This window comes from Lepisosteus platostomus, chromosome 14, assembly GCF_059453375.1.
Source record: "Lepisosteus platostomus isolate fLepPlt1 chromosome 14, fLepPlt1.hap1, whole genome shotgun sequence".
In the NCBI taxonomy this organism is placed as follows: domain Eukaryota; kingdom Metazoa; phylum Chordata; class Actinopteri; order Semionotiformes; family Lepisosteidae; genus Lepisosteus; species Lepisosteus platostomus.
The window spans coordinates 31,716,969-31,733,665 of NC_142624.1; the positions used below are offsets into that span (position 1 = coordinate 31,716,969).

General features: G+C 36.0%; 1 protein-coding gene across 3 annotated transcripts in view; it reads right to left on the reverse strand.

Annotated features, from left to right (window-relative positions):
* Positions 1 to 16,697, reverse strand: part of dnah7 (dynein, axonemal, heavy chain 7) — an 81,728-nt gene that overhangs the window by 55,794 nt on the left and 9,237 nt on the right. For all 3 annotated transcript variants that reach the window (XM_088605626.1, XM_088605624.1, XM_088605625.1), the window contains exons 12-26: positions 15,937 to 16,209; positions 15,587 to 15,714; positions 15,214 to 15,292; positions 14,817 to 15,041; positions 14,278 to 14,424; positions 12,482 to 13,170; positions 12,026 to 12,212; positions 6,319 to 6,512; positions 5,129 to 5,327; positions 4,592 to 4,732; positions 3,261 to 3,473; positions 3,021 to 3,130; positions 1,026 to 1,194; positions 843 to 945; positions 294 to 421 (exon numbers count right to left, since the gene is read on the reverse strand). In XM_088605626.1, coding sequence (XP_088461752.1) covers positions 294 to 421; positions 843 to 945; positions 1,026 to 1,194; positions 3,021 to 3,130; positions 3,261 to 3,473; positions 4,592 to 4,732; positions 5,129 to 5,327; positions 6,319 to 6,512; positions 12,026 to 12,212; positions 12,482 to 13,170; positions 14,278 to 14,424; positions 14,817 to 15,041; positions 15,214 to 15,292; positions 15,587 to 15,714; positions 15,937 to 16,209 — 2,985 coding nt within the window. The remainder of the gene's footprint in view (positions 1 to 293; positions 422 to 842; positions 946 to 1,025; positions 1,195 to 3,020; positions 3,131 to 3,260; positions 3,474 to 4,591; positions 4,733 to 5,128; positions 5,328 to 6,318; positions 6,513 to 12,025; positions 12,213 to 12,481; positions 13,171 to 14,277; positions 14,425 to 14,816; positions 15,042 to 15,213; positions 15,293 to 15,586; positions 15,715 to 15,936; positions 16,210 to 16,697) is intronic.

Here is a 16,697-nt window from a genome sequence, read left to right on the forward strand (position 1 = left end):
ATATTGATGATACTGGTTGTGGGAACCTCGCCTTTCAAAAGCACGGAGCACAAGAAAATTAGTGATTCCTATTTACCTAAACAGCATGTCCTTGAAAGGTGGGAATCACGAGAGAAAATCCAAGTGAAAACAGTAGAACATGCAAATTCCACATACTGTAGAAGGTGTCCCATTGTGGAATAGAAAAGTCAGAACCCACGTGCTATGAGGCACCAGTGCTAAACACTATTCCACTGTAATGCAGATTGGCCTCAGCCCTAGGAATAAAATAAACTGTTATGTCAGATCTTTACCTTCAAATTATCTGGAAGCTCAGAGCGGCCAGCATAGCCTGGGTTCATAGTGATGAACACAGCACAAGTGGGGTCTAGTTTCAGCTCTGTACCCTCAAACATCAGCATTTCAGAGCCTGCAGAAATACCTAGTGGAGAACAAAAAGAACATATATTCTGTTGTATTTTTAGATCTTATGAAAGTGAAAATGAATGGTGTCTATGTGATATGTAACTTATCTGTATCATGTAGGATGACCATGAACTAAAAAAAAACGATTTTTTTCAATACTTAAATTCTAGAATTCTGAATACTTTGTCCATGCCCAGTGTAATGTTTTTTACAACAATGTATATAAAAATACTGTTTTTAAAAGTCAGGCTTTGTAGGAATGTCAATTTAAGACTGTAGTTTTGTGTGCCATTATCTGGTTATTTACTACTATAAGGAATATTTTAATAACAAGTTAGTAGGAAAAGAATAAAGGAAACGGATCATTTTATGATGAATAACATTCTAAATGGTTTCCTTAAAAAAAATATTTGTGAAACAGTAAATATGATCAATACCTCTTTGTATGGTAAGAATCTGCTGTGCCACAACAGAAAGAACTTCCAAGTCAATTCTGTTGAACTCATCAAAGCAAGCCCATGCTCCACATGACAGCAGGCCCTAGCAAATACAAGATTAAGCCTTATATCCAGTTTTTGGGTGGTGGAAGGGGGAGAAGTAAGACATGAGTCAGTGTTTACCTTAAAAAATTTTCCCAGTGCAATATAGTCAAGCCCATCGGAGCAGTTGAAGACAACACATTGTTTAGCGACTGCCTTGGCCAGGTCCTTCGTTGTTTCAGTTTTCCCAGTGCCAGCTGGCCCTTCAGGAGCCCCTCCCAGATGTAGATGCAAGGCCCCAAACAGAGTCCTAAGAAGACAAAAACAGCATGACGTTTCACATGATCATGACAGCTTCTGAATTTGGTCATGGCTGTAATGAACTGCATACAGCAGGTCATACTGTAAGTCACCATCACATTGCTTGATGCTTTCTGGCTATCTGAAGGATATCCATCCTCTTGCATTCCTTGATGACAGGCAACAGCATGGAGAAATGGTTTGGGCTCTGGCCTCTTAACTAGAAATTATTGGGCTTACAAGTGGAAGGTTGTGGGTTCAATTTCTGAGTATTTGTAGTATCTCTAAGCAAGATACGACACTAAAATTAGCTTCAGTAAAATGCCCAATTGTATAAACAAAAAAATGTAAGTTGCTTTGGATGAAAAGCATCAATCAAAAAAATTAATGTTTCTCTGAGTGGCACAGACAGCTTTAACATCAGCAAAGATATCAGAGTTCAGTGTGTCTTTGAGGCACACCAGTCAAGTCAGAGAGCCATGGTAGTTCCAATGGTGAGACCTTCTAGGAAACAGAGGTGTTTGTATTTGTGCTTTGTGAGGATGTAAATCCTGAATTTCATACCCTTGGCTTTAGAAGACAGGGGAGCCCAACATCACGTCCTCCCAAGGACTTACACATCAGGTATTAGACACGAAAACTGCTGTAAATTAATTCTAACTTAATTTTAAATTCATGACAAAGGTGTATATTTTGAATATAAATCAAAAGAAAATGATCAAGTCCACCATTCTCAAATTTAGGTTGACTGAGAGCTTCCCATATTTGGGAGGAAATGAAAAAAAAAATTACAGTATTTCTTGTATTATGTTTCTCATTACTTAAACTGATTTGTGATGTCTATGCCTATTTTCCATAATCTTATCACCCTTTGCATGCTCAGATAAATGCGGTGCTGGAGGGTAGAGTTGTGCTGCTAACACCAGCTGTTTAGCTGTTGTCTGTTTCCATTAGTATACCTGAAAAAAGTCTCTTGTTTTTTCTGGAGTATGGATAGCAAGGGGAGAGCCCACGGATATCTCCTTAATTAAAACCTGTTCTATGCAACTAGGAGCCAAAAAAGAGAAACTCTCTTCTATTAATTATGTCCAGAGGAAAGAACATTTGTGTTAGAGATAGTACTCTTAGGATCAAATGTCTTATTTCTGGTCAAATTTATATAGAGTTTAGATTTAGATTCATATGCAGATTCATAATTCATCTGTTTTTTATTCTCCTCTGGTCAAATACTCCAGATACTGTAATACAATACAAAAACATACATGACAGGTGAAAGAGGTCTTTAGTCAGAAAAAAGCATGTAAAAATGCAAAACAAAGCAACTATATCAGCCAAACCTTTACAATCATTGAGATTCCTGCAGCTATTGTTAATAGCTAAATTCTACTTATTGGTAATACTGTACTTTATTTTGTTATTATCATACTTTTAAGTATTTCATTCCTTTGTTTCAGACCTTTTAGTACAACTGTTGCAAGCAGGAAAAGCCATGTACAATGAAAATACATAAGGTTATCATCTACTTGAAATGTAAATATAAGTTCAGTAACTCTAGAGCAGTAAATAAACTTTCAAGAATATATTTAGTCTTGCAGTAAAAGTGTGCTTAATAATAAAAAATGCATTCTGACTGGCTTGTCATATCTTATATAAGGTAACTGAAGAACGCACTATGAGGGTAAATACTGACCTTTTAAAGGGAATGGTTTGAAATACTTTGATGTAGTGAAAAGCTAACTACATACTGCATGTACATAAGCAAACATCCATCTTTACTTCCATTTATGGACACAGATTATGAAGGCTGCATCATAGACAATTTTCCAATAGACCCACCTGTAGCAGCGGTCTGTGAGTGGGGTGATGACCAGACGCGGCGTGTTGCCAAGATACTCATAGCCATAAGCCAGACCAGCGTTGATCATCTTAGTCTGAAGGTCCCCTTCCTATGAGGAAGAACATTCATTCATATAATAATATTTCAGCTTTATAAAACAAACTTATGATCTTCAAAAGCTTGTTATGGATATTTTTGAATTGATTATCTTAAAGTGTATGTGGAAATCTGTGGCTCACCTCCCAGTAGTATCGAAGCTGGCTCAGCCATTCAAAGTCGTTCTCACTACTGACTCGTTTCTGGACCAGTGCTGCTAGAACATCACGTGCATGAACATCGAGCACCACCAGAGCCCCCAGAGTTACCCGGTTCTGCTTGGAAAGCTTCCCTCTCACCAGTGTCACAATGTCATCAATCTGCTTGTTATTCAGGTCTAGGTATGCCTCCAGGGCCTGAAAGAAACATAACATTAAAAATCCAACAGAAAAACAAAACAAAAGGCAAACAAACAAAATAACACGATTTTACTAAATGGTGTGATGAGGGCTCTTTGAACTTATATGTCTTAAAAACAAAAGAACTATTCACTAATATTAGGAAAAATGCAACACCCCTCCAACATATAGTTATTAACATTCAGACTGTAGACATTATCAGTGACTACAAGGACTTGGGACTGGATCATAGACAAAAGCCTAAGGTTTTGTGACACCATTTATAAGATAGCTATTTCAAGGTAGATACATTTTTTCTAGAAGTCATTTATTGAAAGTCTCTTAAAATACGGTCTTACCTGTTGGTTTGGTAACATCAGTATTGTTAATTGTAAGTTGGGAAAATTAGTGAAAATAACTAGCAAAAAAGTAGTTGTAACAGCAAAAAAGACACTTTCTATTACTTTGATATCACTAAGAGATTATCCTTTTGTACTTTTACTTGAGTTTTAGTTTTCCTAAAGGGAACTTTACTTTTACTGAAGTAATTATTTTTTGAAGTAACTACTTGTAGTCAAGTAACATATTTGAAAACAAATTTGCCATTTGTAGACTTTAAATAGACTTCACACACATACTGAAGTTTTACCGTACACATACAATATAAGTATGTTCTGACTTTCAGAATTTTCTCCTTTCTTACCAACAAAGATATTTTTCGAGTAGAGGAGTTTATTGCCATATGTACGTGTGAATTGGAATTCTTATTCGTGCCATTCTCTCAGGACATGCACAGTACAGCAGATGGCACAGTACAGCAGACAAGACAAAACAGTACACATTAAATAGTGATAGTCTGTACAATAGAACAATAAATACATGGTAGTGAAAAAATACACGGTAGTCCAAGTGAACATTGCATAGTGCAGAGGTGCATTCAGTTCTGAACAACATCAATTGTTGTTAAAAAGATTTTTTGAAAGATTGTATTAGTGTTTCCTCCATAATTAAAAGACAAATTACACAAATAAACTATTTTTAAAAGCTCTTACAGTAATGCTATATGTTATTTTTTCAATGTGATGTCTACAGTATATAGAGAAATACATGCAAAGTAGAGATAACTTTGTCCTCACCTTCTGTCCTCCTTTGATGGCTTGGTGAATGTCCTGTGTCCAGTAGATCTGAGAGACACATAGCACTGTCTGTCCAGGCCATTCCCGCACCCAGTTTATCCGTGGGTTCTTGGGATAAGCTTCTATCGCCTCACCAATCACCTGATAACATACAGTAGAATGATACTGCATTCTGAAACTATCTTCTAAACGTGAGATCCAATCCTAACTGTCCCCCATCTTACAATCAGTCCATTCTTTTTTCTTGAATTTGTTTGTTGACTTTCTTGTTTTTTATAAACAAATTTCCAATGTGCATGTACAATATTCTAATACAGATTTAAATTTGAAAAAAAAAACATTAGATACTGCTGTGTTTCAAGATGTGAAAAGTTGACTCTTTTAATCACACAAAAAGTGAAAAACAACTGTGAAAGTCCCAAACAAGTGTATTACTTTTTATTAGCAAGACACCTGTTTTCCAAATCGATACAGTGTAGTTCCATGAATCATGTCAAGGTGTTATTATTTTGTTCCTGTCAGCTGACGGTACTGTACCTTGTGCAGGGAGCTCAGCATGCCTGATTCTAGCTCCAGCAGCCACTTCTCCACCTGTCCGCGTGCTTTGGAGGTGGAGATGACTTCAATAAGCTGCACTACCTCACCCTCACTACTCTTCATATGAGTGATGTCCAGCACATCAGTGAACTCCACGCTTGCAATGCCCTCAAAGCACTTCTTCAAGTGGGGTTGCACCCTGCAAGGTGGAGTCAAGTCTTTGTGATAAACTCACATCAGATGTACATATTTATATACGGTCAAAAAGTAAATCAAACATCATGCAACATAAACACATAAGCTTTCGACAGATTAAACACCAAAGAGATTTTGCACAAAGATTCAACTCCCAAACATCTAAACCTATTGTTTAGCAGCTGGACACATGACTCAGTGCTTCAATACCCTAACAACATCTTCACACAACCAATGACAACACCATGACTCACTTACATGACCGTACAATACCATTTAATATGATACTTTCATCATGTGATGCTTTAATTACAATACACAATTTACTTTGTTCTTTTAAATTCAGATACTTGAAACTGCTGTTGTTGACAGACATTCTAATAAAAAAATAAGAAGCTGTAGCTGCATTGTCTAGACATGCATTATAAAAAAAAATACCTTGGGTTAAATAAAACATCAGTTGCTTAACACTGCAAAACTGGTTAGCAACTGTAGTCTGTAAGTAGGGCATGGTATCGTCACTCTCAACACTGCAGGCGTGAAGAAAAGATCTCTATAATTAAATTCCCACAGAAAGGACATGACTTTCAAGGCTTGAAATTAGTTTTCTAAACCCAGATTTCAGCTAAATTGCTTTTTTACTCTTAATAATATAGGCAATTTCTAAGCGCAAGCTGAGCTGCCCATGTGGCCAAATCATATCAGATAAATCCCTCTTGAAAAGCGAAGCTGTACTGCCTTCCCTCCCTCTGCAAAACAAGTCACAGAGCTCCTGTACAGGCAACAAGGCATGATCTTATCAAGTTACACAAATAGCAAAGATCTTCTAGAGCTGCCCAATTTATATACACTATATAGGATTTACATTTTCACAGCTGAAGTAGCTAGTATTATATTCTTGCATATTACTGAAATGGGTATTAAGAAGAATATATGGTTTTTAATAAAGCATGAAAACAGAGATGTTTGAATTACACCTAAGCAGTTTTGCCTACCTTGTTGGATCTTTTGTTTCTGAGAGAATCTCAAGCAGCTCATCATTTGACAGAAAGAAGAAACGAGGGAAAAAGAGACGCTTCTTTTCCAGATATTCATTAAGGCCTTTTAGGATCAGCTCCAGAAACTCATTGGATTTTTTCAGCTTTTCTAGCATCTTGTCAATTGCCACCACTGCCAGCACATGCTTGTCCTAATAATGCAGATGCCAACAATAACAGATCAGTTAGCAATGCTTGACATGCTGTTCATCCATTGGCTATGACAAAGAAATAATCATTTAAATAAACTGAGCATCAAGTGAGCCCAATTGTATTCTACCAGTTGGACCGAAAGGACCAAGAGATGTTATTCACTTATTCATAGAACATTAGCAAAACCTGTCTTAAAGTCGGGCATTTTCTACTAAATAGAAAACGTAATATCTAGTAGAACACACTTGCAAACAGGACTATAAATAAATTAAAATCAGTTTTGCTTTTATTACATGCAAGGTTACAGAAACAATAGTAAGAATTAAACTATAGGAGGACAGCTAACAGATTTTAAAAATGTAGACTTTGATTAAGTTCTTAATACTTGTTTTTAACAAGCAAAAGCATAAATGGGTACAAGCAATATACTGTATATGATATGGTACAGTACATTTAAATTTTAAGAAAAATTGTAATAATGTTTTTTATAAAAGATTAATTTCAAGACTGCATGCCGTGAGCATTTAAAATAACGAAGGAACAAGAAAAGGTTACTAGATAGAAAATAGGGTAAACACCTGGCAGATGACATTTAATGTAGACACAGAAAGAGTATTACAAGCAGGTAGCAAAAATATGAACTCAAATATGAGTGGGAAACAAGAACTTCAAGAAGCTACTTAAGAAAAAGACCTACTGTAGAAGTTTATGTTAACACATCATTTATATCTTTTAGACCTACATTAGATTTCTCAAACCCTTGTCCATAGATCAGCACCTGTCTCTGAAGCAATGCTGACGAGTCCCTGCTTTTACCTTGATCTTATAACCAATTATTTTGTATTGTTGCTATGTACCACTTGTAAGTGTAAGCAGTCCATGAAGCAGACAGACCTTAGAAGCTGGTCTCTGTTACAAATAATTTGAGAAGCATTATTTTAGACAATGTGGGGAAAATATTAAAATTCAAACAGAAAGTTAGGTTCTAAAATTACATTACACTAGCAAGACCTCATTTAGAACATTGTGTTCATGTTTGGTTCCACTATAGCAAAAAGATATTGCTACTCTGGAATCAGGCAATCAGGCACATTCCCTATAGTATATGAAAGAATATCTTACTTACAGATACAGGAATTTACAGGCTAAAAAAAGAAACATTTTAATCTTGAACAGAGAAGACTACAATGGGTCGTGGTTTAAGTACTGATAAAGTGAACCCAGTGGACAACATCAAAATTTTTATTTATTTCCATATGCTCTCTGGTTTCTAGTACAGAAAACCTTCCTGTGAAAAAAGGATTCTTTTTAAACTTAGGTTAGTGGGAGTGCAGAAAAGTTACCCAGTTGAGTTGTCGATAAGACTGGATAAGATCATCAGATCATTAAGCTATCTGAGAACAAATTAGTTACATAGGCTAAATAGTCAACTCTCATTAGCAATCTTTCTTGTATTAGTACTGTGACCTTTAAAGCAAGTATAGTCATGATGCAAAATGCAAAAACAACCTTTCCATTGCAGAGTCTGAGTTTTTCACAGGTACTGTACTTGTTGAACTATGCAATATCCCAAACACCCACCTGTTTAGCATAACTCTCCAGTTCTTTTACACTGATAAATACAACTAGTGGTAACTTGTAACGCAACATTCTCAGGAAAGCCATATTTAATTATTGACTGATTTGATTTTTTCTTTTTTAATTGTAAATTTATTTTGGTTTATTAAATAAATATCTGTGAAGAGGTAGCATAAGATTTATTCTAGAAATAGCTCCCATGTGGTATAAAAGTTGACAAAGGGAATTATTTATGTTAATAATTTTGCATAGAGGACAGAAATTCAGAAATCCTGATTTTCATTCATATCTGTGAGACTGGTAACAAAGTGACACCCTCCTTCTGTGTTTTTATTAACAAAATTACTCCAGTGAATAAATTGGTTTGAATAAATTAAGAAATTAAGTCATTCACCTCCTTTATCCAAGAACTGCATATGAATGTGGATGAAATTCAAATGTTTAAACATTTATTTGAGAAGGAGTTGTTCTGAGAGGTAAAACAGAGGGTTCACTTTTATATTAACATTAAAAAAACTTTAGCATAGAGGATGTAATAATTCTGCTCCCAACCTTTTTCTCATAATAGACATTCTGGATGGAGGTATAGATTAGAAAAGTACTACTTTCCAGAAAAACAAACAGGCAGGAACAGTAGTTTTCCATTTTTTTATGTATAGTCTAAAAGTGTGTGTGGCATGTCTGCTTGGCACTACCATGTCTACTCTGACACAGAGTTCAGGGGGTTTTCAGGGTATGGAACTGTCATATTCTGTTTTCAGTGACAGTCTCTCTTTTTCTCTTTTCTTTCTCTCTTGTCTTGACATATTTCAATTCTGTTCCGCGGCTCTAATTAAATGCATGCAGCACCATGGGTCAAAACATTTTACCTTGAAAAGGAACTGTCTTGTCATCTGCTGGCAGTTTCTTTCTGCTTTCTGCTCTACCTATCTGACAGCTTAATAATGATTTCTTTTAGTTTGACACCACTAAAACAGGCTATTAAACTGAAAGGTAATATTTCAGCATTTATATTCATTAGTGAACACTCATATTAAATTCAGAGAATGCAATATAATTATAATGAAATAAATCGAAGGAAAACATTTTAATGTAATTTTTAGATGGTTCTACTTTTTTCTTCTAAATGTCCTCTTTTATAAACAAATTAACTGATACATAAAACCAGTAGAAAAAAATGACTTGAGATTATGTGTTGAAAGAACAATACTTGTTTTGAATATTGGTAGGCAGTGCCACCTTGTGGTGAGCTACAGTATGACCGTACTTCTGCTTGCTGACCAGAGTTTGTAACAAACACCTGGGAAATAAAAGAGATAAATACTTAAGACTTTATTAATCCCATAGGGAAATTGATGTGTTACAGCAGTCCAGCCCAAGACAAACAAAAACAGACATCAGAATAGTTATAAAACAAAAGACAACAAAATAAATATAAAAATAAATAAATAAAAAATAAATACATAGGTGTGTGCAAAATGTGATGATCCTAGTCACTGTAAAAACAATAAAATATGTGCAAAATGTGCATAGGTTTATAAAAGTCACAGTGCAGGCTGGATTTGAACACCCATCCTGTGGTTTACAAGTCGGGCACCTAGACCACAGTACCACCCGCAAGGTCACACAAACCCTAATCACCTTTACAGGGTATGAACATGAGCCTTGAGTCCATTTTGTCCAGTGTTTGTCATGTTTGCACCCCTCCACCATCTCCATCACCACCACCTTCGGCTGAATCCTTTGGTTTATCATATTATCAGACTCCCTTATCCACATGGTCAGGCGATCATTCCTCAGACAAATTCAGTATATAAATAAATGATTGTTCTTTATCACCATTAAATTATTAGCTGATTTATAGATTTTTAATTACTAGTTTTTGTAATTATTTTTTTATTACTAGTGATGTGTTTCTTTTTCTGATACGTTTTTGGAATAAACAAGGCACATAAGACAAGACTGTCTTGTGAATCAAGGATCATCTTAGAGGACCAAGATCATGTTTACTGAAATAACCATATATGTGCATCCTTCAAGTATATATTTTTTTCTTTTTCTTGAGCTAATTCTAGACTTTTAAAGTGCTATTGAGAAAAGGACCATTAAGAGCAATCAGTTAATTATCATAAAAAACCTTTACAAATCTCTGGTTTACAATCTTGGTGAAGTTCTATTCAAACTGGAAATAACCCATCAATCAATAAGCTTAGTAACAGCTAACCACCAGACAACAGAGCTCTCACTCTCTTACACTCAATATACAGTATATACTATATTAGTGAGATAGTAGTGAGATAGGAAACAGAGAGCTTATGATCTCATTTTTCTTGCCATTTCACATCATTGGTCTCTCACAGAATAAATCCATATTTTCTATTTCATGGCCTTGTCAAGTACTTTTAGAGAACAATATACTATATTGATGTGTTTCATTTTGGACCCACTGAGGATGCCAATTACCCTTTAGAGTATCTCAGGAGAAAACAAGCAACTTCTTTTTTAAAGCAATGCTGTGGAAACCTGGCTTATTAAAATATAGCAACTCGGCGACACAGTGCTGTGACCTTCACAATATGTTGCTTTTTCGCTCATTCATTACTGATATCCCAAGCAGGGTTTCTGATAAAGAGAACAAATGACCGCAGGCTTAAAAGTCTGCTGCTATCACACCTATGTTAAATACCTGTGATGACCTGGCCAGGACCCTCAGGTACTTAACAACTACCATGCTATTTCCAATTTGCCTTTCCTCACAAAAATTCTGGAATGGGCTGTGGCAGCTCAATTACAATTCTCAGCTTGCATCTAATTATCTTTTTGAACCTTTAACTAAAATAGCCCTTGTTCAGGTACTTAATGATTAACTGATGTCTGCTGACTCTGGATCCCTTAATATTTTCCTCCTTCTGGACTCAAGCACAGCTTTCTATACTGTCAATACAGCATCCTACTAGAGCACATAGAATATTTTCTTGGGACCTGTACTTCTCTTCATTGGTATGGCTCCTATTTGGCTACCAGAAGACACTTCATAAATTTTGTCTCTGCTCTGTTTTAGGTCTGGTCTTGATTCACTCATGGTGTTCCACAGGGTTCTGTGCTAGAAACTTATTTAAAATGTATTATTATTTAACATCTGAATATTACTTTTTGTCAGATTATTCAGCATCATGGACTTAGATTTCACTGATATGCTGCTAGTACCTAGATTAACATATAATGTACTGTAGATCAATACAGTTTCTGCACTCTTGAGGTACTGTACCTATGCAACAGGTCCAAATTCAGTTAAACTGTGACAAGACTAAGGTTATGTTCATAGGCACTGAGCATTAGTTTCACAACACGTTTAACATCAGTGTTGTTTTTGTCATTACAATGTTTTATTCATTGCACAATACTGCTCATTTAAGGCACTTGCTTTTGCTTTTATCAGATGGTGAAGTATTCATAAGTGCCTTTATTTAATCAAAATTAGAAATACTGTAATGCCCTATGTACTGGGGAGTACACTGAGGTATTAAATAGAGATCAGTATATCCTGAGTTGACCTGCAGCTTGTATACTAATTAAAATTATTTTGCATAATCTTGTAAATCTTGTTCTTAGCACTGGCTCCCTGTGAAATTTAGAGTGGACTTTAAATTCAAGTGAATTTCTCCAGCTCACTTGTAAGGTATAGTCTAAGGATAGCCCCAGGATATCTTAAAATCTTATTGCATGACTATATTCCAACATTTAAGCTTGGATATGCTGATTCAGGACTTCTTTAACAACGATCAGCTCAAAATTACGTAATTAAGTCATAAATCCAGTAGAAACTCTACAACTGTCAACATTTTAAAAACCTTCTCATTTTAACTTTCAATTTAGAATGTAGTTTTGCTCTTAGTTTTATGTGACCAATTTATTGTGCACTCAGAGTCCTTACCAATGACACTTGCTTCATTGTCTCCCTCCAGGTCTTATCAACTGTGGTAAAGCGGCGCCCCTCCTCTGGCATCTGGGCCATGATGTCTGGAGAGCTAAAGATGGGTTCCAAGTAAAGCCAGGTGGCCTGAACCTTCAACCACTCATCCAAGATCTCCTGCAGCAACAGCAGTTTGCCTTCCCAGTCCCTGTAAGACAAAGAATATACAGTACATATGATTAATAACATTAACAAAATCTCCCTACCTCAAAAGTAAAACTAGAGACAAGGAATATGGGATTTATTATTACAAATGGTTGTTATTAAAAATAGTTACTAATCAGTTTAAAAAGTTTACAGTAACACAGGTGACTACTGTATAACATTTTTTAAAAGACTTTAAAAGAACAAGTGCAGAGCTGCAGAAGAATTCATAGTTGAAGCTCTCAAGATGCCAAGTGTCAAGATTGGCCTTACCGTATCTCATTTTCAAAGGGCTTGATGAAGGGGGAGCCACGCATGGTCTGTGTTTTCACAATGTGGTCATCCAGCAGCATCTGTACATCATCAACAGCCGAGAGGATGGAAGTGCCAGTCTCTCTATAGGGCAGAAGGGAGAATTCCATTTCATCCCACTCCACCACCATCTTCTCCATGGCCTTCTCCAGGGAATACTCTTTGCTTGCTGCTTCACTGATGCCTTCAAAGCGACTAAGGTAGGGATCCAGACGCATAGGGATAAATTTGGAAATACTATTGGTATCCTCACTGGGCTTCAGGGGGTGACCCACAATCTCAGACATGGCTTCCCAGTGACGATCTCGTAGTCCTGGATTACACAGCACTTGGATTAATGGGATGTGTTCCTTGAACTTCTCCACCCTGGTCTTTACCTTGGTTGCAATGCGCAGGGCACTGGGAGAGTCCTGAAAGCCCTTCTCCAGTTTATAGAGGGCCCGCCAGTAGTTGCCTACATCTGATTCTACTTTGTCAGGGTTGACGCTAGACAGTGGACCTTCTATCCATTCCTTGTGTTTGGCATTGAACTCTGCTGTGGTCTCGTACAGCCGCAGGTAAGGGGTCAGTTTTTCTTGGATTTTCTTTCTTTGGGGATATTGTGATACAGGCCACCCAAATGCTTCCTCTTCTGCATTAAACTGGTCAATCTGAGAGTGAGAGCATTTATATAAAAAAGCACAAATAATAAAAAAAGTTTATTTAGAACTTATTCAGCCCATATAAATAATCATTAAAAAATCTAACTTTGTTTTGACAAACATTTAGTGATTCTAAATTAAAATGTATGTAATACTACTCTTTGATGTAAAATTAATAACCACATTACATGATTTTTGGAATTCTCTCAGTATACCATACATGATTCCCTCAAATACACAAAGTTGGTACATGATATGCATATACAGTAAACAGTTTATAACAGTGCACGTAAATTATCAAGATTTTGCTGGCCTCTGCTGGACTGAAATATATACTGTTTATACAGTATAACACAAAAACAGGTAATGTAAATTTCAGCAGAAGAATACTTCAGTCTTGCATTTCAAAACTACCAGCTACCAACTACTGTTTAGGATAACAGCACAAACACCTAATTATTTGAGATTAGTTATATTATTAAAATATAAAAACATCACATTTTTAACAAGAAATGTATTTATTTCAAACTAAGGCTGTCAATTAATTGTAGTTAACGTCTGCCTTTAGTCTTAATTCCTTACAAAACTCTTCTAGCAATTCCTTCTATATATATGTGTCTGAACAGAAAACCATCAAAAGAAAAAATATAGTCTAAAGGAATAACATAAACTGTGGAAACAGAAAAGGAAGTCTAAAAACACTGGATTTCCATGGATTTCTGAAAATTCTTTATATTGGTAGCAAAGACATTCCTATAAATATAAAACTATACTATAAACACATTTATGGTATACATAAATACTATAAAAAATTTTTAATAAAAAAAAATTAAGAGTGAAGAAAATACTTCTGTATGTGTAAGTCTCAAAAGTTACACATAAACTTACACATTTTTTAATCTTATACACAATGTAAGGATGTTATAAAAAGGAAACTACAGAATTCAAGTAAATGGATGTTACTGCTACCTGCAAATTGAGCCGAGAAGACAGAGAGGGACGCAATTCAAGAATTCAAAAGACGTCCCCAAGACATTGTATTGCACTGAATGTGCTGAAACACTGAAGAGATTTACAAGACACACTTAGCACATTAAAACTTAGACAAGAGATCACCTTTTCCATTGCAGTATCTAGCTTGGAGTTCAGTGTTTGAGCCTTTCGCAGGTACTTGTTGAGCTCCGCAATATCTCCAAAGGTTACAAACTCATCCACCTGTTTGCCATAACTCTCCAGTTCTTCCACAAACCGCTCACACCGCAACTGGAGAAAAAATGCAGTTACAGTATATAACTTCTAATAATTATACTGTGAATAAATAATGAGGCACGTAGTTGTGCAGAAAAAGGCATAACAACTAAAGTCTTTTAAAGTGTCTGAAGGTTTTAAGGTTTTAAAGGTAGGTTTGTGTCACTTCAGAGACAATACAAATACAAAACTTGAAATCTATTGGATCTATATATGATCGGTTAATTACATATATTTCACACTACATGTATAGACAGATTATACCAGGCAATACAGAAACGTAGGCAGAAAAACAGAATGTGAAAGGTCGATGTGCAGTAATTGAGATGGTGGTGGTGAAGACAGTACTGGGTTTAATCAGCACAGGAGAGAGAAAATTAGGTCCAGGGGCCTTCCGGGAGTCTGACCTTGAGTCCGTCCTGATACTGTTCAGTCTTCTCTTTAACAATCTGCTGGTGTTCTTCGAACACCTCAGGCATACGAGAGTGCCACTGAAAAGTGCTGCTGTTGAGGCGCATTTCCACAGGAGAGAAAGTGGCATAATCCACCAGAAAGGAGAGGCGGTTCTTGGCCTCCACCAGCCTCTTCTCTAGTGCTGGCATAAACTGGGACTCCACCTTGCTCACATATGCCTGCCAAGGCAGGAGACGAGTCAGCAGTGTGAGTAGCACATAAAACTACCCCATATTGTATATAAACAAAGCCATGCACAGATTACTTGTAAATTGTAAAAATAAAACTATTAAAGAACAAAGTCACACACATCTACCCCCTGCTTTAGATGCTTATTTTGCTGTGATTTACCTTGAGCTCCATTAGCTCCTGAGTGTTTGGAGGAGTACTCAATGCTTTCTCTGCTATCTTTTCAAATTCATTACACAGCCTGTGATAACAAATGAAGAAAAGAATGAGACAAATCTAGTTTTACATGTATTTATCATAATCATTATCACCCCAAGCAAAGCACACACTGTACACATTAAACAAAATACATTACTTTTAATCATTTCTACTCCATTCCTGAGCAAGAATCCGTTAAAATGACTGGTACTAGGCTTTTCAGTCCTGTTTCATTTTCCCTAATTATAAAAGGTAATCATGACATATAAAATGTATTCGTTAAAATAAAAGTCACAACTTTTTCTTGGCACTGTATTAGTACTATATTCTAACTCACGCTTGGTTTATGTCCTGGTGATCTTTCATCATCTTGGCTACTATTTTGTTACACAGGCCCTCAGCTCTCTTGACAAGAGCTCTGATGAGTTCTTCACAGTGTAATTCAAACATCCCCAGACGGATCACCTGCAACAAAGCAATAAACCATCTCTGTACTCTTATTGTTTTTCTTCTGCCTTACTGCTGCTATTATAATATTTACAGTACTATGGCTATTTATAAATAATCTCAGAATAGAAAAGAATAATAATGTTAACAAAGTGCAATGTGAAAAGAAAAAGATTCTTGAAATATATTCACTGGTCTTTGCAAGGCTTATATTCACAGATAACACTCAGAGCCTGGTACCTTGATAGAACTATACTGGATCTCGTTGGCTAATTGCTGGTACTTAGTGACCTCCCTCATGGTGTCTTCAAAGGAATGCTCCTCGTGCAAGAACTGCTCCACATCCTGCTCAGCCTGCTTGTTTACCAGCAGGATGTATTTGTCATAGAGACGTATGTGCTCCACGGGACCAGATCTCTCCTTCTCGATAACAGTTCTCACCACCTCTTTCTTGTTCTCCAGGATCTCTGGCAGGACTGTGGGCTTCAGAGTGCTCCCTGTCCTAGTCCCAGGCTAAGAAATGGACAAGAACAAACTCTGATAAGAAACTGTTGAAAAATCAACTGCCCCTGTTGCAATATATTTGATACCTTACCAAACTATTCTGTAGTTATTTGACATTGTGTATACATATTTCTAATGGACATCTCCCAAAAACACATTCCCTGTTGCTTTAAAAACTAATCTTTGTAAACCAAGAAAAACTTGAAAAAAAATGATTCCCCCTCACTTTAATAACTAATCTGATAAAGATCGTAAGCTCAAACACACACTGTACACACAGAATTGGCATTTATGATTATTAATATATGTGCAATATCCATTCAATTTCTCTTTGAATATGTTCTTCTTTCACACCTGTCATAAGATTTATTCTCTCTTATATACTATATGCTATCTCCTCAAAATACAGTAATACCTGAGGAAATAGGAAAGATAAACATCAAATAATAAAAAAAACTTAGATTGGATAATGTAATTTGCTAAAAAAGTGATACAGT